The sequence below is a fragment of the Buteo buteo genome, chromosome 4, assembly GCF_964188355.1.
Source record: "Buteo buteo chromosome 4, bButBut1.hap1.1, whole genome shotgun sequence".
Taxonomy (NCBI): Eukaryota; Metazoa; Chordata; class Aves; order Accipitriformes; family Accipitridae; genus Buteo; species Buteo buteo.
In genome coordinates, this window is record NC_134174.1 from 7,588,787 (window position 1) to 7,614,245 (window position 25,459).

Genomic DNA, 25,459 nt, shown 5'->3' on the forward strand with positions numbered 1-25,459 from the left:
GGAAACACAATGGTAAAGGCTCTAGCAAGCTCTCCCTCGAATTGCAGGAAACACGCTCAAACTACCTGGTGATCGATAGATGTTGCAGGTAAGACCTTCTAGACTTTTTCCCGACATTTTTAAAGTGAATTTAGTGCTGATGAAAGGTGCAGAAGTGAAGGTTTGCATGGAGGGCTGCGTACGATTCTACCTTAGCCCCGACCTGAAAGGACCGACCCTTTCAACGTCTAAGAGGGTAGTGCAATTTCTTGATCGATTCACTCATCTTAACTGCTAAGATATTAATAGAGTACCAGTCAAAAGGTGACTTTTTTTTAAAAATAGGTGAATATTGTCGCCAAGGGCAGTGGTTGAAAAATCACAGTGTGCAGACCCTCTTCCTGGAAATTGGCAAACTAATACATTTTGAGATTGAGGTGGTAGGGCAAGCTGGGGGGGGAAGTGAGGGGTGAATGACCACCTCCAGCAATCTGCACTACAAAGATGCTCAAGAGCCATCCCACTAGGACCACATAGGGGAGATTGTTTGAGGAATAGCTTCTCCTTGCTATAATTAGCAAACCGGGCACTGCTGGGAAGAATCCTGCTTTATTTCCTGCTAAATCCAGCGAGGACTTTTTAATCACAGCTGTGTACGACTGGTCATTGGTACCACAGCAGCCAGGAAAGGAAAAGTGGGTCTGCAGAAGCGAAGAGCTTCGCCGAGTCAAACACTCATCAAGGGCCCGAGGTTCGTGATGGAGAGAGATGCCACCCTGGTCCCCGGGGATGGGAAGAGTCACCCAGCTGTGTGTATTCACCTCTGCCTGGCTTACAATGAAACACTGCTGGCAAGCATACAATCACATGGAAAAATACAATCATGGAGTACAAACAGAGGCAAGAGAATGCCTTCAGAGTGGATATCCCGCTAATTAAATAACGCATTGGATACGGAGGGAAATCATCTTTAATTAAGATGAAGAACAGTGAAGCAATCTGGTGGTTTCGTTATTTGAGGTTACATGGAAAATGCATGAAAACACAAACTTGAAAGGAAAACGGTATGGATGTCCACATCTTGTGGTACGCTGAAGTTCTTGCGCCGATCTTGCGGGAACATTATTCAAAGGAGAGGATGTTTCTATCCATTAAGAACACTGGTGCAGGATGTGAAATTCAAGCTGAAAAATCTGGGTTTGCATCTATCAGATGATCTGTTGTGGTGTCGAAAAGGTTACCTGAAGGAAGAAAAAGAGTTTGAAGAAATCAGTTAAAAAATATAAAAATTTAAGAAATCAGTAATTTGCAAAAAAAATTTATTTTAAAATGATGGAAATTACATATTTGAGTTCTAACTTTAATTTGTGCTGGTGTGTACACAGGCAGTGGCTGCTGATTTCCATTTAAGAGTAGAGCTCAATTGGCTAAAGAAAAGCAAATTAAATAGATTTTTTTGAATACAGAATTTGCCAGCAAAGTTTTTCACACAACATATATAGTGCACCCCACTTCAGATGTAAAGCGGTGCATTAGACTTTGGCACAAACTGCACTGCGATGCTCACCTCTTTGAAGTTAAGTTTCTGAAAAAGTAAAAAAAGCACCACATGAATCTTAAACCTAGAGTATGTACTTTGGGATCTTCTTTGGAAAAAAAAACCAAAAACCACCACTCCACAGCAGTCTAAATCATATGGGAGAATATATATTAAAAAAAAAGAAAGGTGCACGGTATGATTATATCCTATCTTTTTTAAAGCACTTTATGAATGTGCTTTTTCTAAACAGAACAATGAAAGATGGACAGAAGAATTACAACAAGAGTGCTAAGAACACAGGGCAAATAGGAGACACACATCAATCAGCCTGAGAGGCAAATACAACCCAATGAAAAGGGAAGGCTCATACAATTATGCACTGAAAGGATAAAGATTTATATTACAATAAAGGATTTATATTTAAGGTTTCGAAAAGGTGGGGGTTTTTTTTGAAGTTTCGTTTTCTTGATATTGTATTTCAAGAGAAAAGGAGACAACCTATATAGAATTGGATCGTTGCTGTTTTCTTATAATCTGTTTCTTTACCAAGAGACTGCTCTCATCTTTTCACAAAGCTGTATCACCCCTGGACCCAAGGACTGGGATGGTAGTGTTTCAGTTTCTTTTAGGGATATCAAAATTCTTTCTCATCTTGAAATTAACCCCAGTGTGGAGAAACTATACAAACTCTCAACACAGCTGTGGTCCAAAGCATAGGTATAAGGAGGGCTCCCTCATGGTCCTGAGCTGCATATCTCTTTCAAATCCAATTTTCAAGATGAGGATTCAAGAAAAGGGTGTTGCAGCTGGCTCACATTTGTTTCCACATGCAGAACTTACGGGTTATGCCTTCCTTTTTTTAAAATACAAAATCCAGATGCTTCGTGTAAATTGTAGACCAAAATAAGATGAGCCTTTTCATAATACCAACTTACACAGAAAGACTCTAAAAGCTGTCCCATCTTCATCCTGATAAAGACCCATCTCACACTTTCCAGGTTCCTGTATCACCAAGAAACTAATCAGTCTTTCCACTTAGACCACAGCAATTACCCCTGGAGCTGTCTGATCTGCCTCAGCTCCGGTCTGGACACAGCCTTCAGCTTTTGGTAGGTGCAAAAGCTGGAACTGTGGAAGAGCTGAGCTTTGATAACATTTGTTAGAGACAATTCTTCTACTATTTCCTTGAGATTTATCTGTCAATGCACCAAAGTTCGCGGCAAGTTGAACTGCCACAGTTCTTCCAATTTACTTTAAACACCCTTCAATCAACAGCTTTTAAAGCAAAGGCCCTCTTAGCGCTGAGGGTGATTTTAAAATGGGAGCATGATTTCTGCTCAGAAGTGCTAAAATATAATTGGGAAAAAATACCTTCCTTAGTTTTATGAGGATGTTCCAGCTGCGTTTTTTTTACAAGGCTTTTGAGTTCCAAAAGGGGGTTTTGAAAACAAAACACCCCCTGCTCTCCTCAAAGTTGAAGACTTTGCTAATTGTGGGCACGGAGGGAACAGGTTCAAACCCGTCTGTAGGCACCTATACAAATTAACTGCACTGGGAGCCCAGTCCTGCCAGCACCAAAGGAGTGATGCCTCCAAACGCGACCTTAGCTGATCTGACCTTCTCTCTGGAAGCTGCCCTCTTCCCACCAATGATGAAGAGAGCTGAGAGCAACCACACTTCTGACTGAGGTGTCTCGAATGAAGAGTCAGCCATAGACTGTGATCCGAAAATGCATAGGTTGAGGCATTTCACCATCACTAGTCCACATATACCCAGATCTTCATAATGTCACCAGTGTCACAAGCAGGGCTGACTGAGCAGGAAAGACAGATTAAAGGCAGCTGAGTTTTCCCTTTTTTTTGGCACCAACACTTACCATGGATTCAAATCATTCACTCTGGGTGCTTTTGCTTCACAAGTTTGTTCAATTCTTGAAGACCAAGAGAGCAACCATCTGATGTCTGTCATAGATCGCTTCCGTACCCCAGCTCTTCCCCCATCCAGTCTCCTGCAAGACCCCACCTCAAGCAATGCAATTCAGTCTGGTTTTATTCCACCAACACACCAGGTTAACCCCTGATCACAGAATCCTTTAGGTTGGAAAAGACCCTGATGATGATCGAGTCCAACCATAAACCTAACACTGCCACTAAACCATGTCCCCAAGTGCTACGTCTACACGTCTTTTAAATACCTCCAGGGATGGTGACTCAACCACTTCCCTGGGCAGCCTGTTCTAGTACTTGATAACCCTTTCGGTGAAGAAGTTTTTCTTAATATCCAACCTAAACCTCCCCTGTCGCAACTTGAGGCTGTGATTTATCTGATATTAGCTGTCATCTGCAACCGAGGCCCATTGCGCCAGGCACTGTGCAAATACACAGTCAGAGAGACTCTTTCCCAAAGATTTTTCAAGCTAAACAGAGAAGACAGCTGAATAAATCACACAAAGTCTCTCTTTAAAGAATCTGTCAGTAACAACCCTTTATAAAACCAGCTGTACTAAGACAGGGAGAGACCCCTGTAAAAGTTATATTCTACCTCTTTTGCTACAGTCCTTGATAGAAAGTATCTGTATTTTGTCTCTCTATCATAATTACTGTCATTATACTGTCTGTATATCACTTTAAATCATTTGCTTCCAAGAACAGTATGATATTACATGGATACGTACTACAAAGAAGCACTCGCACACATATAATAATGGGTGTGAGTCAACGCTTGGCTTACAGACTGTGAGCATCACCTCCCCCACCAATGCAAATTGCAGTGTGGTTTATTTAGGCGTCCTTCCACAGATAGTACAGAGAAGTATACATTGCAAACAAATATTTCAGCTCAAAAACTGCATGCATGGATGCTCAAAGGTGTATGAGCAAGCAGACCGCAATGGTGATCTGCTGTGGAGTGGAAACGGAGTCATCTTCGCTACCCCAACCATCTCAGCGCACTCATTTCCATTAATGACGTACAACACGAGTAATAACTACAGAAACTGAGCTCAAAGAAAAGCACAGCAATCCGATAATTCTGTTCCCTAATACGATTAGCAGAGCAATGAAAAGATAACACTACGTTGCATTAGCAACCTTTATTAGTGTCCTCTTGCAATGGAATTGCTTCCCTCCCTGATAAAAGAAACGAACAGGATGTCACTTGGAAGAGACCTTTCAAACCAGAGCTTCCTGCATCTATTATCACAACCGTACCCTGAAATATTATTCAGCGGCTGGCCAAGAAAGCAGCACGGCAGCTCGCAGTCAGCGCGTGCTCCCAGCCCCCACTGGGTCCATGCCAGAACAAGACTATAGCTGCTTGTCCTCCCAACTGCTTCGCTGGTCCTACTCCTTAGTAACTGCACGTGCTCCGACAGCGGGATTTCAACCGACAGCGCTCCATGGCTGGCAGCTGCTGCTCTGGCACACAGCAGCAGTGTGTGAAAGCTCCTTCTCCAGCCCTTACGCAAGACAGATTAGGAAGCCCTTGCACAAGAGACAGATGCTGCGACGGTACTAGTACTCTCCCGTCCACCCCATAGCCTCCAGGTACCGTGGCACACGCTCAGCAACCCAGTATCAGCCCTGTCCTGTTCTTCACAGCAATAGCATCGCTGATCTCCAACCACCCTGTGTTGTTACACCTTAGAAAAACGGTGAAAAGGCACCATAATGCATAACCCTATTTGTCTGCTCAAGATCTTCCCTCCTTTTAATTTGGCTTTGGGGATAACAGGCAGCATCTTGGTGAAATTATAGGGAAATGACTCTCTAATGCAGGGAAATGACCATCACCCCAGTCTCTGGCCCCACTGGATTTTCAGAAGATGGCAGCTCAGCTCCTACTGTCAGGGCGCCTATTGAGGGACTGACTTTTAACGAGAGGGTGTTTCAAATTTCAGTCTCAGCCTGTCTTGATTTCAACACCATGTGCAACAGCGTGCAAAAAAATCTTATTTCCTAGTCCACACAACTGCATAGCTATGCTGCTGTTTAGCAAGGGTCAGGCTTTTAAGGCAGGGTGGCTGCACTTCAAGAAAAAGTAAACTAACACTTAACTAGCACATAAGTATCTCTGCAATGCTTCTGAGAACCCAAGATATTATTGTTAATGCCTTGGACAACTAAGCAGATGCTATGATACAAATTATTGTGTTTGTCCCTACCAATAACTCTGTTAAGAATTCAAAAAAACTCCCAGAAATACCAGGGATGAGCGCAAGTCCCTATCTGGCATAAGAAGGGTAACTTACTGGCCTTATTAGCTTAGCTGCTACCATGAACCTTGAGGTTTTATGAATATGAAATAGAGGGGGAAATTGTAAGATTCTGATGCATTTGTTTTTTAATACAGGCCATTCAAAACTTAAGATAGCTGGGTCCTGTGTGCAATTACCCAACTGTATATGGCACGCCAGGATTATTGAAAACTGCTTCTGTGCCATAAACAAACACACACACACACTGGAAGCTGATAAGAATTTTAATGCATTTTACCTGTTTGTAGTAGAGAAATGTCCGGCTTCTCATCACAGTCAGTTGCCTCTGCTGATTACAAATATAAACAAGAAATCTCATTACTTTTACTGAATATGGGAATGCGATTAAAAAGCTACATACTGTAGAGTGATTTTGCATTTTCTATCTACTTTCCTCAGCTGCAATTTGCTATTGCTCAGTTAAAAACTCGCTGCTTGGAGGGAAAGGTCATATAATAAAAATGCAAACTTAGAAGAGCGTATTGGGTATTAAAAAGCAGCTGTGCCAGCAATGGGATGGAGTAACACTTGCTCTTTTTAAGGTTTCAGGATATCCGGATGATAAAAGGAGTTGTGATTATTTGATAAAATCATGTAAGAAAAGTCCCCAGCGGTTCTTGGAGGAAGAGCCTCTCAGGCTGGTACTCCACCCTCCAGCAGCTGCTGCCATCATCTGACGCCTACCGGGAAAGGGTGAATACCCCCACTTCTGCACCCAAACTTCCCGTGACCACAGGCAAGCTCATTTGGTGGGGAACAGATTTAGTAGGGCAAAATGTCTTCAAAGACGCAGGTGGGCACCCAGCGTAATTAAAGAAGCATGTAACCACTCAGGTACACAGGCAATTACAGTGTATGTATACACACGTGCTTTCAACCCACAGCTTATGCAAGATCATTTGACTTAATCTAGCCCATGGTGAAGGAAGGCTAAAAGCCTAATTTGTTCATCTCTTATTTGCCACAGGCCAAGGGTATGCATAAAGATAGCTAATTTGGCTCAGCAGATGTGCAGTGACTTGTTAGACCGTAGTACCCTGGAGTGTGCACGTGAACCCTGAGATAGGCATGCAAGAGGAAATCGGTGCCTAACTTACACAAGCCCCGTTCAAAATCGTATTACCTTTGCCTTTTGGCACTTCAGCATGATATTTAAGGCCTTTAAAACAAGATCTTTAAGAGCACTTCAGCAAACTAGGTGTGATCATAAAGGACTAGCCCATTACATTGTACGTGGTCAGAGTGGTGGACATACATCTATTCACATCCATGCACTGCACAATACCCACAGGGATTGAATCTGACCGAGGCTACAGATGCACTGAGCAACTTGGCTCAGCTCCCACTTGAAACTAAGCTAACTGGCCTGGTCATCTTTATCATGGCTCTACATGCAAGGATGTTGAGTAGTTGCCTTTATCATGACATTGTAAGAACTAATCTGTCTCCTGATCTACGTTGCTTTCCTAACTTAGATCCATCAACCTTGGCTACCCATCCCTGGACCAAGAGGCTGCTCTCTCCCACATGCATGGATGTCAGTTTAGTTTTTAGCTATATGTCCTCTACTCAGTTCTGCAAAATTAATTGAACTAAAGAAAACAGAAATAAACTAAAAACCCTACTACTAAGCAGCTTTCCTCCCACAGAAGGTTTAAATGAAGAGCCCTGACAAGTACACGACACAGACCTGCAAGTGACTCCATGCCTTGAATCAATACCTTTTTCCGCTTTCTGTGAGAAGGTGGCACACGGGGCAGAAACAAATTAAGTGCTTGGTACAGCTTACTGTGAAAATCTTGAATTTTGGAAGGAACAGGTAGTTCAATAAATGGGAAGAAGTTACCTAGGCTGGTTTGAATCTGGACAGGACTCGCAGCAATGGAAGGACTGGATGTGCCAGGGAGGAGACAGCACGGTGAAACGAGCAGCTGAGAAACAGCCAACAGGATATGCACAGCTTACAAAAAATCTGGAGTGACAGTCTGAAGCCAACTTCTAGCTATGTGATGAATAACTACATGCACCAAGTGATTCTGCAGCACAGCTACTCAGCGTACAAGAGACAAAGCTGTAACTGGCCCCTTGGATTGAAGGGACCCAAGCTACGAAAATGGGGGAAACCAGATCTGAGAGCTGGCACAATGGGCTGGAAAGCCTTCCCTCCATCAATACCAGGGTTGATGCCAACGAGGCTGTCCACGCAAGTGATAGGTTTTCTGGAAATCTCAGCAGCGACTCTTGAAGTAGCTCTAGAGATGCGGTTACCTTTCTGCCCAGCTGCTCTTCTTACACCTGGTTAAAACTGAACTCGGAGGAAGGGAGTAATACAGAAAGAAACAAATGGAGGCTAGGAATTGCCTCACTTTCAGAAGATAAGGACTTGAGCCTCCAACTTTGCAGACCCAGCTTTGTTGGTAACAAAGTTACCTGGCCATTTTAATCTGGGGCAAGACTGATAGATGAGGTCCAGGCTCTCCACCAATTGTTTCAGTCCCATTCCTCATGCCAGCACAAACATTTATACGGTCACCAAGATCAGGTCTAGTTAAAAACTGACAACATCGCCACATGAATGCTTGTGCCAGCATCAGAAAGGGAGCAGGAGCATGGCAGATGCACGGAGAACCTACTCACTCTTCTCTGAAGCTGCCTGAATTTGTTTTATGAAACTGGATGCGTAACCGCAGCTCCAGGTGAAGTATGACACAAAGGCATGACAAACACCCCGACCTCCTAACATGGATGTAAACCACCAGCTTTCTCACATGTCATTCCAAGCAGGAAAGAAGGTTTGCCTTTGACAACCGCACCCAGAGACTGCCAGCCAAACTTTGTCTTGTGCCAGCTTGCAAGATAGGGCAAGCAGGAATAGATCCTACTGTGGGAATCTGGAGCCTCTTTTCTGTCCTTTGCTTAGACAGAGCTCAGTAGCTTTTCAAAATAATCCTGGTACTCACTTCCTTAGAAATTCCTCCCCCTCTTGCAAAAATTGTTGAGCTTCTGATATACATGTTTGTCTCTCAAGTGTCCACCTGCTGGTCTGCTCCTTGGACAGAAGTACCTGTATGCTCAGGGCTGGGAAGATGAATGCAGCAGTTACTCATTTTAATGTTGCTATCTTTATCTAAGATACTGGCCACAAAAGCACTGTACCACATATTGGACTTGCATCCCACATCCTTCCTGGCCCTGTGTGTATTGCTAAGCAAAAAATCAACCTGATCTCTCACAACATGCAGATATGGTATCAAAAACACAAACCAGGGAAATCAGAAGGATGAAGAGAAATAGAAAGAAAAAAACCCCTCACGCGAAACAATGGAAGCAGCAGTTTGAACAAGGATGTGGGAGAAAAGGCATATCTACAGAAAAAAGGTAAGCATTTTTTCTTCCTTTGTTCCCACTATTTCACACTGCAACAAGGTAATGTTAATTTTAAACAACAATTCAAGGATGAAGCGTCATGGCATGTAATTTATTTAAATTAGACTTGCCTGAAAAATTTCAGCATGTTTTCTAACATTGCCATATTTTCCTTTTTGGAGTAGGGCAATCAAAAGCTTCCAGGTTATGCACAAGGTAATCACTTTGCACGAACAGCTCTTACCCTGTGTACTTCGGGAGTATTACTCATCCAGTATCAGCTTTCCTGCCTATGCAATGGACAGCCACTAGAGAATAATGGCTTACAGGCTCTTCAGAACATAAAAAGGGAGGAAGAACTTACTGAGAGAGATGTGTGGCCCCTGACCTAGTGCTTATTAATGGATGAAGAGTTTAGTAATCAAAAGGCTTGGATGCTACGTCTGGCACAGAGGTGACATGAACAGCGAGTCAGTTCCTTCTGATTTTACCCGTTTTAAGATCTCTACGGTAATGGTCGACTGCCTCCCTCTGTGCTGCCACTGGCAAGGCCACTAGCCACCTACCCCTATTCTCTTTTGCAGAGTGAAAAGACCACGCCGTGGGAAACCCGCCACCGTAAATTACAAGGCAATTTGCATTGTAATTCACGCTGCTTTAAGAGAAGAAACCTACGCACATGCCTTTTCCTTTGACTTCTTCCCTTCCAGGGCCACTTTGCATCCCATCCCAGCAGCCAAAAAGCTTCAGCTTCTCTACTGGGAGAAGACAGATCCAGCACTATGAAGCCATGCCCCAGTATGCTGTACTGTTGGCATGAAATGGGACCAGTAGTCAAGGCTGAAGAATATTATCATACTCTTTAATTTTAATTGTAACATCTGTTTGTAACATTAACCTCGCAGTCTTTTCTCCCTTTTGTGACAGCCAACTTGTGAAATTTTGAAAAGACTGAACAAGGCCAATAAAAATTTAATGTCAGTGACAGCTTTAGTCTCAGATCTAACAAATAAAAAAAACTTACCCAAGTCTCAGATCTCAGGCAATAATATAAAAGAACTAAGAAAAAGCCAAAGCAAAATAAATAAATTAAAAAAATAATATTTCCAGCTATGAAAAATATTGTCACTGACTCAGAACTTAAATGAATTTTTATTTGACTTAGGATAACAACCTTTCAAAATCTACACAGGGGAACTATTTTCTAGAAAGCAGAATTTTTAAGTGTTTTTTTGATTAGCTTTCCAAGTAGGGAGCTTTTCCATCCCTAATTCTAGGAGATGAGCCAAACATGATAAATAAGGTTGAAGCTGGGCAGCATCTATGATCCAGTGATCATGATTTTATTTAATCTGGAGACACTCAGGAGAGTACACCCTACAGAAAGAGGTACAAAAAGCAGATCCCCACCACTCATTTGCTAGAATTCTCTGAAATTATTAATATCACTGAAAGCTAGAGCAGGATTTACACTATCAGACTGAAATAATGTTTCACAGGATGAAGTGGAGAGGGCTGCTCATGAATGCAGTGTCTTACTGCCTGGTTTGAAATGAAAAACTAATCAGAGAATGTACTAAATGGCTCAGGGGAAGGCAAGCAGGATGGAAAGCCTGCCCCTCCTCTCTTAAATATTTCTGTTGTTAAAATTTAGCCCAACTCAGTGGTGACTAAAAAGTTGTCTTGTAGCTTTTGTAAAATAAATGGATCACCTTAAGCTTTCTCCATATAAAGCCTGCACATTATGACAAACCAGAAACCAATGTAGATAAATCAGTGCGATCAGGCAGCAGGGAGACACGTTGGCTCACAATGTCTCAGCTGAATTTAGCTTAACACTGGCTCAGATTTGTTCTTTGGGCACCTTAATCTCTACCCACAAACTCAGCCGGCATGTTTCAGTGAGCAAGTGGAGACAAAACTAAAAGAGAACGACCTGGGAGCATGGACATGAGTACACTTGCTCGGGAGGGCTCAGCCTCTGCTCCACCGGCCACACACAGACTCGAAGAGCTCAAGAGCTCAGCTGGAAGACTGATGAGTCCCACATCTCAGTGGCTGTGATTCCTGTAGTTTTCAGATTCTTAAAAGCTAAGTTTCGCAACATGGAGTCCTGGGACACCTTCTCCCCATAGCAGATCAAACCTCCCTCCATGCCTGCCCTCCCCTCCCATTTTGGTCTCTGTAAGTTACACACAGTTTTAACAACTTTGGTATGGCTTCACAGTGAATAGTTAAAATGTGCATAGTTCCCACACAACTAGTTTTGTATCAGGACAAAGCTGCTGAGGGCTGTGAGACTATGCTAGCAAACATTGCAACATCCTTCCCTCAGTCCTATAGACCTCCCCAGGCACCAGTCATCGTTGGAAATAAAACAGGGGACGAGATGGATCTGTCGCCTAATCAGCTCTACACCTCTCCCATCAGAAGCTCATGGTTGTAACACAGAAGTACTAAAAAATCTTATTTCAACAAGATGAAGGTGTTACCGCAACCAGCTGTATGCTCCTGCCATCTCCTGCTTTGCTGTCACAAAGGCAGTGGAGACTTCTCGTGTGCTTCAGTGCAAGGTCAGGCTGGGTTAGCTTAAGCCACCAGTGGAGATGGTAGTGGACAGTAAGGTGCAGATGGCCACAGTGGTGTGTTCAATCACTCCTCTAGATCGAAAAAAGCATGCCTCCCTGTGGCCTCATGTCAGAGAGAAACCGGTACACTTCAGGGAATGGCCAGTAAACTAAACAACACAAAAAAGAGCTTTTCTACCAGTCTAGGTACTGTGTACTTTTTTTCAGCAAACAAATCCGAGGGGCTGATAGGTACATTGCTGCTCGCTACTCATCCACATACCGGTTAACAAGTTACCTTCCCTCTGCAGGCAGAGACAGCTATCAGAGCCTATCTTACTCAGTCACACTATATTCAGCTTCACTTATTTTTCTTCACAGCCTTGCTGGCTTAGAGACAATATCCTCTGCTTAGATTCTCCCATCCTGAGAAAGGCCCAGAGATGGAGGTGGCCCCATTTGAAAGGCAAGAGCTGAACGTCATTGTCATTTTAATTAATATCCTGCAGAGGCACGAAGAAAAGCAAATAAAAAGGGATGAAAGAAAATAAAAATCAAAACAAAATTAGGTCAATCCTCTTTCCCAAGGGATCTTCTGCAGACAGCCCAAGGACCCTCTGCTCCCCACATCCCACACTGTACTCTTCACCTTGTCGAAGCCTGGCATCCCACTTCCACCCTCCTGTCCTGGGGGGGGAGAGGCAGCCTTGGAAGGGGCAGAAAGCAGTCCTGTTGTACAACACCAGTAATCTGACACTGTCTTTAACAAGATTATCTTGTATCCCTCTCTCCTCCCTCCCCCCATACGCACAAGAAACCCTTTTTAAGGCTAGTGCTGGTTTGCTTCTCTACTCAGGGAAGCTTATGCTACTAAATAATCTGCACTTTTTTTCTCCCCTCATGTTATTTCTGTCTCTGGGTGTTTCTCATTTTCCTCTATCTTACACTTTTCCCTCCTGGCATTAATAACATTGTGGAGAATGATTTCAGATGCCAGCCTAAGTCTGTGCTTCAGAGACACAGCTTTGGACAGAAAACGTTGGCTCTCTGAGACAGGGAGCTGGAGAGATTGTTTCCTGTGGTCTCGCTCACCACCCTACCCCCCTGCCCCGTAGCCACAGGGACCACCAGCATCCCCTGTGGAGCCATCAGGTTTCCCATCCCATCAACCCGCCGATGCTAACAGGCACTTAATTGTGCTGATGGGCAGAAAGGAAGAGGGGAAAAGGCAGGCAGCTAAATACAGTAACAGTGAAGGACTGTGTTTAAGGACGTTGGCACAAGTGATGTGCTTCAGACAACAGTGTCAGATGCTCCGAGGGAGTGATGGACAAGAAATACGACCATGAGAGAGCCTTAAGAAAACACTAGGATGACGAAGAGTAAGTGAAGCCTTGTATGAAGAAAGCCCCTTGTAGGATAGGAGGAATGAAGATAGGAAGGAGACTAGTTAAGGCTTATAGAGTAATTACATGTCTCTTAATCAGTGATATTGCTTTCCCATGAATTCTACTGGGGATTTCGAGACTGCACGTTGCCATTCGTCGCTGGAGCTGAGAGCTCACCAGCTGCATGCTGTCTGGGTGAAAGCTTTGTGCTGGGCCTTCACCACAGGCTGGTCCCTGCCCCAAGCATGCAGGTTAGTCCAGCCCAAGTTGAGCAGCTTTGCTGCATTAACTTTGCTACAGTACCTGTACTGCTGGCAAGCTCCCACCCATGTATTGGAGAACCTTGCCAGCACAACCAGGGTGGGTGGTATTTTTTTTTTGCTACAGTGATGCTGATTCTTTCACAAAATGTGAGAAAATTCATCTATCCTTCCAGACACATATAGTTTAGAGGGGAAGGTCATTTGGGTTATGTCAAGCACAGTGAGTGGCTTGTCAGACCAAATAACACAGAATTAAAAAACTTCTACCTGCAACCCTGGATGGATCAGCTAGTTTAGGACTCAGATTTCATCAAACACAGGGAAGAAGAGTTTGGGTGCAAATGGAAAGGGGTTAGAGACAACATAAGGAAACACTGTACTTCACACAGAAGCCTGCTAAAATCTTAGAGGTCTAATTTTCATGGTGTGAACATGTATAACTCTACAGTCAACAAGAAAAACACTTCTGTGGATACAAAGACTCTAAGTTTTTAATCTTAGGCTCACATGTTGTTCCTTATATTTTTATACATACCTGAGCCTCTTTTTAATCGTCTTCTTGCAAGTTTAATTTGATCCTGAAGAATCTGGACCCAGTCCCTAGGACCAGGAAGTTTATCCACATGGTTAGCAGTGCAGTATTTTTCTGTAAAGACTGAAATAAAAAGATACCATCTTTTTGAAATGTGCCACCAGAATGGAGAAAATGAGACTGGAGAGGATTATAAACAAAATATATCAAATTATCCACTTATCAAAAAGCATTTAAATGGCCAAATCTAGGATTGTGAGAACAGAGTCCAACTCAGTGTTTCACAAGTTTATCATTCAGAAGTCATTTGTGTGTATAAATATCACAGCGATACCATGGTTACTACTTATAAAAGCCTATCCCAGAGAAACCGTCTACACCTGACGTCTTCCATTCATGAATTGCACACAAAAGCATCACAGAAAAATAATAGTGTACTTTGAACTCAGGCTCCAGATGTGGCAGGAACTCATAAATGCTGCCTTCCATACAGTACAAGTAGAGCTGAAGATCTGGTCATTTGGTGGCCTCTTGGTCAGGTTCCTAAGGCTGCAGGCAAACTGATGAAAGATAGAAGTCCTACTACTGTGGAAACCTCTACAGTTCTCATACTGCCAAACCAGATGGAATAGAATTTTTATAAAGCTACTAAAAAAAAAAAAGGCATTATTGAAAAAAACAAAGTATCCTACAGGTCCAATTTTATGTTTTATAAAAATGGTACATTATCTTTAATTCCATATTTACAGCAAACTTAGCAATGTTATACCAAAAAACCAAAACTATAAAAGAAGTGAAACTGATGCAATTGATTTTCATCATGCATCTGAGAGGTGTGCAAAAAATAAACAAGAGCAGAAACAGAAAAAATACTATTACTGGTAGTATTGCTATTGTAGTCTTGGTCAGAGGTCTCAGAGCCCAGTGTCTAATTATGACTGGCAAACAAAGAGAGAAAACTGGTCCCAGCTCAAGGAATTTACAAACCTTGAGAATAAACATCACACAAATGGGATGGGAAAGCATGCAACAAAAAAATGACAATTTCAGTATTTTTATACATGCACTTTTGAAATAGTGCTAGCTGGTAAGTATAAGGGGACTGGAAAGTAATCCCACCCTCCAAACTCTTTTCGTGTTAACAACTTCACAGAACCATTGCATGAAAGGCATTAGCAATACTGTAGTCTGATCAGCAAGGACGTCAGACGAACTCTGAGGGCTTCCCAGAGGAGTCAATACAGCCCCACACATTGCCAGTGTCCCGTTTGCAACAATTATGGTCTCTCTGATGGTGGAAATAATCTTTCCCTTCTGAATCCATACGATATACATCCATACCTGACGCAATGGGAACCTGATCAATGACTAAATACTCCTACTTACTTCAAACATGCAACTGCAGTTCCTGCTTGTGACCAGGGCCTGGGGACAACCTGTGACACTAGGCTGTACCCAGGCCACCTGCTGCAAGTGCCTACCATGGGAATTACGACTACTGCCTGCCGTTGCCTGCATAGGAAGCCAGGGTCTGGCAGCCTTGTAGGGCCAACACGTTAACTTGCTTCTCTTCTCTAACTTGCTTGTTCTTCTCTTGAATGAAAGTCCAAATAGCTTTGATTGCTCAATGTGTGATTAGGGAAACACAAATGTGGGCAAAAAGGAATGGGAGTGCAATAGGAAGGAGGCAGGAGAAGCGGGACCTCCCCTTTCTACCTGAAAGCTGTATGGTGCTAACAACCCCTCTATCGCAGAATCATAGACTGGTTTGAGTTGGAAGGGACTTTTAAAGATCATCTAGTCCAAACCCCCTGCCATGGGCAGGGTCACCTTCCACTAGAGAAGGTTGCTCAAAGCCCCATCCAACCTGGCCTTGAACACTGCAGGGATGGCGCATCCACAGCTTCTCTGGGCACCTGTTTCAGTGTCTCATCACCCTCATCATAAAAAAAAAAGTCTTCCTCATGTCCAATCTAAACCTACACTCTTTAAGTTTAAAACTGCCGTCCCTTGTCCTGTCACTACAGGCTTTGGTAAAACGTCTCGCCATCTTTCTTATAAGCCCCCTTAAGTACTGAAAGGCCACAATAAGGTCTCCCTGGGGCCTTCTCTTCTCCAGGCTGAACAACCCCACCTCTCCCAGCCTGTCCTCATAGGAGAGGTGCTCCAGCCCTCTGATCATTCTTGTGCCTCTCCTCTGGACCCGCTCCAACAGGTCCATGTCCTTCTTATGTAGGGGACCCCAGAGCTGGACGCAGTACTGCAGGGGGGGGTCTCACCAGAGTGGAGTAGAGGGGCAGAATCCCCTCCCTTGACCTCCTGGACATGCTGCTTTTGATGCAGACCAGGACACGATTGGCGTTCGGGGCTGTGAGCACACATTGTGGGCTCGTCTCCAGCTTTTCATCCACCAGTATTCACAAGTCCTTCTCCACAGCGCTGCTCTCAATCCCTTCATCCACCAGCCTGTACTGATACTATGGATTGCCCTGACCCACGTGCAGGACCTTGCACTTGGCCATCTTGACCTTCATGAGGTTCGCATGGATCCACTCCTCAAGCCTGCCACGGTCCCTCTGGATGGCACCCCTTCCCTCCAGCGTGTCGACCGCAGCACACAGCTTGGTGTCATCCAGTATCTAAAGGGGGCCCACAAGAAAGCTGGAGAGGGACTTTTTACAAGGGCATGTAGTGATAGGACAAGGGGCAATCACTGTGAGGATGGTGAAACACTGGCACAGGTTGCCCAGAGAGGTTGTGGCTGCCCCATCACTGGCAGTGTTCAAGGCCAGGTTGGATGGGGCTTGGAGCAACCTGGTCTGGTGGAAGGTGTCCCTGCCCATGGCAGGGAGGGTGGGACTAGATGGTCTTTGAAGGTCTCTTCCAACCCAAACCATTCTATGAGTCTATGACCTGCAAACTTGCTGAGGGGCTCTCAATCCCACTATCTATGTCATTGATGAGGATATTAAATAGTATTGGTCCCAGTATGGATCCCTGAAGGACACATCACACTTCTGAACACAGCTCATTGACTTCTGCAGGGAAGGACTTCACTGGCTGGATTTCTAGTCAACGACATAAAGGAAAAATAACAGCTTCTGATTTGTTTTTTTATCATCTTTTTTCCACCCAGTTCTGAGTGAAAGACTGATGCAACTCACAAGTGAAACTGATTGCCCAGGAGAAACACTGCAACTGATTCAACAAGTGCCGCTGAATACCCGAAGTCAAAAGAGAGAATTTCTCCCCAGCTAATCATCCCGTTGCAAAATCATTAAATTACTTGTAAGGACGACAGTTAAAATGTTTTCAGGCACCAAGAGCAATTTTCAAGCAAACAGTCCCTCCTTTAAGTTCTCTGCTCATTTTTGTATGAATGTAGCCTTTTCTCCACTTTTGTATCTCTGTCATGGAAAAGGACTAAAACTGCCACTAAAGGATATCTGGGCACGTGGTAAAGGAATGTCCTAATAATAATAATGCAAACAACATGGTGTTGTTCTTGTGGAGATTTCATACTGGCTCAGTTATTTCTTGGAATAAATGAAACAACAGTGTCTGATAGCCCAGCTCTTTGGAGGGAAGAAGGGTGCTATTGGAGCCAGGCTGAGTAAAGATCCACAGGATGTCAGCTCTTGGCATCTTATTCCATCACAGCTTTTAGGGACGGGCTCCGCTACCAGGGATCAGGCACTAGCATTTGGGCAATACTGTAAAAGCCAATAAAGATCTCTGTTATTACCGTGGTACCTACTAGTACCATTACAGATGAAATTTATCTGTTGAACTACAACTCCCCCCCTTTCTTCTCCCAAACTCAAGGGAAGAGGTTAAATCAAGCCTAAGAATTTTCTACTGAGAAACACTGCTCTCTGCAGTGGGTGACAACTGCTGTTTTAATAGTGCTGCTGCATCTACTGAAAAACATTTATTTTATCACAGTGCTGCTCAAATTAAGAAGTTTTTTTTTTTAAAGTAATTTTGAACTCCTTTTTCTTCCATTTAACTTATTTATTAAAGCTTTTAAGGAAGAATGAGATACAGATAGAGTGAATTCAACTACAGATTTTTGCAGATTACTGAGCTCAAGAAAGGAGGGTATAAAAAAGTGTTTGTGATTTAAACCTAATTATAACCATAACTGTAAGAAAGTCTGCCAGCAACTCTGTAAGATGTATTAGGACTATGACATAGCCACAACATATACTTCATTGGAGAATTGCACAGGTTGAAAGGGTCCTCTGGACGTCTCCATGCCCAGCCTCCTGCTCAAAGCATGGCCAACTAGATTATGATACTCTGGACTGTGACCAGTCAAGTTTTGAGTATTTCCAGGGATGGAGATCCTGCAGCCTCTCTAAGCTGTTATTCCACTGTTCAACCATTCTCATGTTGAAAAAGCTTTTCCCTATATCATATTGAAATTTTCCATGCGTCCGATGCCTCTTGTGCCTATGGGAAGAGTCTGAGTCCACCTTCTCTACACCATCCCATTAGGTAGTTCTGGACAGCAATAAGGTTTCTCCTGAATCGTCTTCTCTCCTGTTCTCTCAGCCTCTCTTCATGTCACTTCACATACATACTTACCTGCTTCAGTACCATAAGTCTTGGTGGCCCTCCATTGCACTCAAGCCGGTATGTCAATGTCTTTCTTGCATGGGGAGAGGGGGGCAAAAGTGGACACAGAGGTGGTTGCAAAACATTCCCCTGCCCCCTTTTGTTGCCAGTGGACTTACAGAAGCTCTTCTCATTGCCTTATGTCTCTTAGGTTAGCAATTTGTACCTCAACATGAGTCACAGTCTCTAAAATAAGCTCTACTTTGCAACACAGCCTGTCTTTTGGTAACTTGGGTATTTTCCCTACTAGATCAGATTTCAAAATAATAGAATCCAGTTCAGAATCTCTGGCTTAATACCAGCTCTTTATATGGTGCAATCACAGAATTTGAAGGTACACGTGTTCTTCTGGAAGCTAGAAAGCAGTAATCGCTAAGAAAAACCACCCATCACAGGATCCTCACATCAGCTAAGAAATCTGCTCCCACAAGAGAAGGACCGCCACTGTTCTTAGGAGCATTAAACTCATCTCAGTCCCAGTATTACCTCCCTCCATCTCTCCTCAATCCAGCTACCAACTCCTAAACTATTTACAGAGCAGACACAGTAAGATGAAGTGCGAGCCTCAGAATTTTGATTGAAGAGGATCAGTTACGCTGTCATTGTGTTTTCAAGATTTCTTTGCATCTCTGATATCCGGAAAAAAAAATAATTATCTTACATGAACATTGAGTTTCTAACCTTAGAGCCTGACTTCAGAAATTGGGATCATTGGCTTAAAATTAACACAAGCTGTCCCCGTAGAAGCTATTTTTAACAACTGAATGAAAGGGAATAGAAATAAGACTGCATATTTTAATAGACCTAACACACGTCAGAAATTCTAATCCCCTTACACTCTCCTTAGCTGAGAATAGGTTATAATTACACATATGAAAGAAAGCAAAAAACATACCTTTTATTGCACCCACAATATTTTGGTCTAGTCCTTTCCGGTTGTCATTGAGCCCTCTTTTCCTTTTGCCATTTGGTAAAGAGTTAGCCAAAGTCTTGTCATCAAAAAATGCACAGACCAGCTTCCTAAAAAGCAGACTTCCTGAGCGAGTATAGTTTGATAATATAGAGTCCAGCTGAGATTTCGGCATGAAGACGTCAAAGCCTTCTGCAAGTTGCACTTCTGGCTACCAAAAGAATACAAATGTTTTAATTAAACGAGCATTCAAAGACACTATTTTACTTCAATCATGCATCTGGTGAGACTTTACAATCACTTAATCAAACCGTGAACCTTTTCCCAGCTATTCAGTACCATAGCAGCCTACTTCATCGAAATCAAACCCCATCAGTGAATAAGCACCTTAAAAGGCAAATCAAATAATCATACTCATGTCTAGCCACTGTAATAGTTAACAATTACTGACATTATTTCTAGGTGTACAGCTAACAAAAAGAAAAGAGATACCTTTCAATATTGGATAATAATGACAAACTAGAGGATCATCCTAGAGCAACACTCCTATGTGATGCTTTTTGGACATTTATCTAACCATTTTATGGACTTGTTTCACTGCCAAATTATGTGAACAAGCATGCTGTTGGGCAGCCAGGCATTTCCAAGAAGCACAAATGCAGGGCTACCGGTCCATTCCATGTGTTTTCCCAAGAGGGCTTCCAGCGCAGATATGGCCCATATGAGTAGAAGTAGATGATGAGTTTGAGGTTGCCCTTGGAGCCAGTGCTTGCTGATCATTTCTCCCTTCTTTTCATATTCCCAAAATGCATCCTTAGAAGAGGATGATGTTAGACAGACACCTTGTTTCAGCACAAAAAACCTCAGTGGTAAATCACAGGGATTTATGTGACTGCCAGAAAGTGAGATGGAGGGGAAGGGAAGGAAACAAAATTATCCTGCATTTCGCAAGAGTCTTGTCTCAAGTACCTTGTGGGCCAAAGCAGAAAAAGGCCTTCAAGGAAGTCCCCTTACTAAGAGTCTTTTTGCTGTCCCTATCTGTACATATCAGAACTTACACAAATAATATTTGCAGTATATTCTTCTTTGACTACCACACAGTGCTTACACAAGATGTCTGTATGGAATAATTATATACCTAGAATGAAGATACATCATGAATAAACTAAAAATTTTAAGATATTATCTGATAGTTGGCAAGGGGGGGGGGAAATCAGTGGTCATGATGTGAGAAAATAAGCTAACATTACAGCCTTGCTCCTAATAACTTGCTCTTTTTTTTCCCCTACATGAAAACATAGCCACCAGTGATGGTGCGTTTTCAAAGATGTTTACAGAGCAAGAGCAAATGCCATCTCCTATCAAATCACCTGCAAACATCTTGAATCTAGACAGAAAAAAGGGCTGCCAATCTCAGAAGAATTTGGCTGTGTAACTCTTTTCCCATGGATTTTTAAAAATCAGTATCAAGAGAGTTACAGCAAGCAGAATATTTTCAAAGCATATACTATCATTGGATATGCATGTGTTTTGTGTGATAAAACTGAAGATTACAATGCTTTGGGAACCCAGGACGAAGAATCTTAAAATATGCAGATAGCAATTAAAAAAAAATAAAAATCTAAAAAGCATGTAAGTTTCTCAGATTGTTCTGCATGAAAAGTTGTTTTTTACCTTGAGAACTTTCAAAATGCTGGATCCAGCAAAACAGTCAGAGTTATTTCATTTGACATTTGACAACCTTCTGAAGTAGGTGGGTTTTTAATATGTTACTTCTAAACTTTCTGGTGACAGAGAAGATTTTCAAGAGTAAATAAACGTGGGCCAAGTTTACAACTTGGAAAAAATTCTACTTCGTGTTAACCAAAAACCAGAACGTAGTTGTCATGGTGATGAAGGCATCCTGTCCTATTCTCTTACTTGGGTCTTGAGTCTTATGATAGCAATCTAAGATAACCTCAATGATACCAGACACCTAGGGCAGACAAATCATCTTCACTAATACAACTGTAGAATACATTTCAAACCCTACCAGTGCACTAGCGTGGAGGAGTCAATATTATTTTAGTTTTGACTATTTTATTCTTAATATAGGAATCAATTTGTATATCAGTAAAATAATTTGAAGGCAAAAAGCTGATTTATTCTTGCTTTCCTTTAGTAGTAAACTATTCTTCAATCAAAGACAATCAGTACCTAATTGAACTTTATGATCACTTTGAATGCAACTTCTGAAAAGGAAAAGCATTTGTTAGTAGATAATGATCATGGCATAAGAAACAGGTGGGTAAACTACTCGTGTACAATAAAATAAATAAGACCTGAATGCCAAAGGCTTTTGCTGTGCTAAAATTAACAGGTGGTGAATTACATTTAATCCTAGACATTTCAGTAGGTTGTACTATGTAGATTAGAAATGATTAGGTTATAAATGAAATATTGTAAAACAAACACAAAAAGTTTAACTAAGAGTAACAGAACATTACATTTCATGGGCCAGATTAAGAGTTGGTCTCACAAAGACTTTTTCCACCTCCATAAGTAGCAGTATTTCATCTCAGCAAATCTGAACTAATTGCACTGGTTTCAGTAGCCCCAATTTTATACACATTGAACTGAGTTTTTTCTTAAAGTTCAATAAATGTTGGCAAAATAACAGCAGTGGCAGTCCTGGCATATGACACAGCACCCGCTACAGACAACTCGTGCAATATTCTCAAGGGAACATTTATTTATGGTGCTGCGTAAAATGTCTTTCATTTTTTTCGGGCACTCAGATACACTAGAGATGCTTATGAATAAATAGAAAAAGATAATACCGCCATTCATTCTGACAGAAATGACTTTCTTTAGCCTTCTTAAAATGTTTAAGGTCACATTTTATTTCCGCTGTTAAATATATCTGTTTTCAGAACTCAACTGTTTTCTTTCCAAAGACAAAACAAAATCAATTTGTTTGTCTCGAGGTTCTGGCTCTGTAAATTTAGTCAAACAACTACGGTGGCAAGCAGGGGCCAGAGCATGGGATGGCAGATGAGGACCTGATTTATAAGACACATGTTTTCTCTTCTTTTTTTTCTTAGGTCAAATTGGCACGAAGAATTGTGTCCAGCAATGGAACACATTCATAAAGCCAAATTAAATTCCATTGCAAGTAAAAAAAGGTTTTCAAAACCAGAAAAGAGTGCCACAAGAAAAGAAAAATTATAAGCACAAATTGTGTACTGGAGATAAATTACCAGTCCCCCCCCAAACCATTCCCTCAAACGTTATTAAGCATAGTACTACAAAATGAAAGCCTTTGAAAAAAGCATCAAACTAGTTACTCTGTATCACTACACTGACTCTGTAGCATGAGACTGCAATCTAATTAGTGGTGTGGCTTGCATCTATACAACTGAATTATCATGACTGCTCTTTTTTATTATTAGTTCCCACTTCCAGAAAGGTAGAATATTATCTGCTGCATTGTTTTCATTTACGCTTATTGATACCGAATTTAATTATGTTTTTCTAGCTAATAGTACTTAGGAAATTGGAAACTGCCTGCTCAAAATTAAAAATATATTAGAGAAATTAATGATCAGTTTACTCATCAGTGAACTGGTTCAGATGACATCTATTTGGTCATTAAACAAAGCCAATCAGCCACCAGATACATGAAATTTCTATCAACGCATACAAGTTACATGAATGAAGAAAATACACTTATTGCAATTTTACATGTGAAAAGTATGTATTTTTAGAGTGGCAAATTTTGGCCCCTTCAGTCACACTGACATCATCAACAGCATCAAGGCCCTCATCCAGCAACCACAGTGATGAAGACCAAACGACCCGATAGAGCAAAGACTGAGGTATGAACTTTGTAGAGGTAAGGAGTCCCCTGAAGCCAGGGGGACCAGCCAGGCATGAAACACACCACACTAATACACCTTGGCAGGATAAGGGTATACGTGTGAACTACATGCGCTCATCAGCAAATGACAGGGTTGTGAATGCTTTATACACGCAGCACTTTTCACAGCTCCTGATCTCACGGTGGCTCTTGGCAACAGGAGAGATGAACAAATTTCCACTGCAAGCTCAAACAACAGGCAGCCTTGAACTCAAGGGAGAACTACACGCTTATTAAAGTTGAAAAGACAGACCCACAACTTTGTAATCAGCACTCACTCAGTTGAAAAACACCAACCCAAAACTTTGTAATCAGCACTCCCCACATCTCACCCTACTGTCTCCATTCAACCCTACCCAATATTTGCTTGTTTATTCCAACAAGAAGTGGGAACACATGTCAACCTGACTTGAGTACTGATTCTCCCAAATGAGTTAGTGCTTTAAAATCCTGTGATACCACATATTAAAATATTAACTTACATCTGATGAAGCCGATTCAAGGATAATTCCAAATCCTGAAACAGGGGTTTCTGGTTTTAGGGAGGGTTCAACTGCTTGCAGACTCGATCGTTCCGAGTTTGCTGACAGCTTCTTTTCATTCTCTGCGGAGTTGGGTTTCTTATTCATGGTAATTGGTTCAACAGTTTTGAGGGGCAGTTTTTTCTTTTTATTTCTCTTTCTTGATATTGTTGACTTTTGCGCACAAATCAGAGGAACAGGAGGCTGCTGTCTGTTTTGAGTCCCAACTGAATGAAAGAAAGTAATGAATTAAATTTATAGATGAAAAGCACATGTATAACCACACAGATGCACCATTAAACTACCAACATACTGAACTTATCTTGTGGATAAGTGGCACAGTTTTCAGGGCTGTTTCTGCATGTGAAACAGTTACGTTTTATCACCTTTGCATAATTTTCCAATCTGTACAACGGCAATAATGACACTGAGCTCCACTATGAGGTTTTTCAAGACATACTGATGAATAGTGTTTTAGGAAAATTAGGAATACGTGGTTCTTTTTCCTCGTGACCACTAGATGGTTGGTGACACGAACGACTTAAGCAATGATTCATTTGTATACCCTCTTGAATGACTGAGAATGTCACTGTCTTTGAGCATGTTTTCCTGATAAAGTAAGATAATACAAGTGCTAATGCAATTACAGTTATTTTTATGAATGTAGTCACCAAGTTAATCAGCTCGGCAAGAACATTTCAAGTACCATTATGTCAAGAATGAGTGAAAATACTATTCAATAGTTTAATTTCTGGGAAAAAAGTAACCCAAAGTTGCATCAGTTTGTTTTGCTCATACACAGAAACTGACAGTTCATGTGTTACCTCTGAAATCTAAGAGATCTTATTTTATATTTATCAATATTTTGCATTTTCCAGTATCCACATTCATTTGTATAAATTAAGGCACCAATGCTGAACCTGTAGCAATGTGAGCAAGTCCTCCAGCAGAATGCTATGCAGATACAATTATATGTCTGGATGAATCAGTAAGGTCAAGGTCAAAAAAATAAAGCCAAAAGTGCTACACATGCAAATCAAACTCATTCGAGCTATGAGTGAACTACAAATAGTCCTCATCTACAAAGCTTGAGGAAAAAAACAAACCTTGGAATACTGTTTATTAAAAGATGTTTGGGATATTTCATTTCTGGCAAGGATTTACAAGACTCTAATTTGTAGTTTATCATTTAGACAGAAGGGTGCTTGAATACTAAAATAAGTTATTACACTTTCACTTACATGTTTGCATTTTAGCTTTTTTTCTTTTAGCAAGAAAAATGCCAAATGATTTTTTTTTCTCTGCAAAGCCATCATTTCATGCCTACCAGAAAATATGAACTATTCCCAGTGAATCAAAAGATTCACTAATTAACAAGGTACTTATCCTGTAGATACATAATAAATAAAGGTTCCTGCTATTGAGGCGCCAGCTCTCCTGGCATAAATGCCAGTTCTGTACCTCTCACCCACAAGCCATTTTTAATCATGCACATAATTTCGATTAAATCAGTACAACTGTGTAAAGAACTCCCTGTCCCAGCAAAGATTGTAAACCTGGGCCTTCGTGTGCTTCTTTGTAAATCGATGACTTTTAGAAAAGCATTTTTATGTGTATCAA

General features: G+C 41.8%; 1 protein-coding gene across 6 annotated transcripts in view; it reads right to left on the bottom strand.

The window, feature by feature from the left end:
• Positions 1-931: 931 nt before the first annotated feature.
• Positions 932-25,459, bottom strand: part of BEND7 (BEN domain containing 7) — a 48,097-nt gene continuing 23,569 nt past the window's right edge. For 2 of the 6 annotated variants that reach the window (XM_075024696.1, XM_075024695.1), the window contains exons 6-9: positions 23,801-24,066; positions 19,406-19,631; positions 13,894-14,013; positions 6,088-8,852 (exon numbers count right to left, since the gene is read on the bottom strand). In XM_075024696.1, coding sequence (XP_074880797.1) covers positions 8,731-8,852; positions 13,894-14,013; positions 19,406-19,631; positions 23,801-24,066 — 734 coding nt within the window. In that variant the 3' untranslated portion in view covers positions 6,088-8,730. Of the gene's footprint in view, positions 1,221-6,012; positions 6,064-6,084; positions 8,853-13,893; positions 14,014-17,932; positions 19,140-19,405; positions 19,632-23,800; positions 24,067-25,459 lie in introns of those variants that run through there. The other 4 variants (XM_075024697.1, XM_075024698.1, XM_075024699.1 and 1 more) reach the window with 4 other exon arrangements.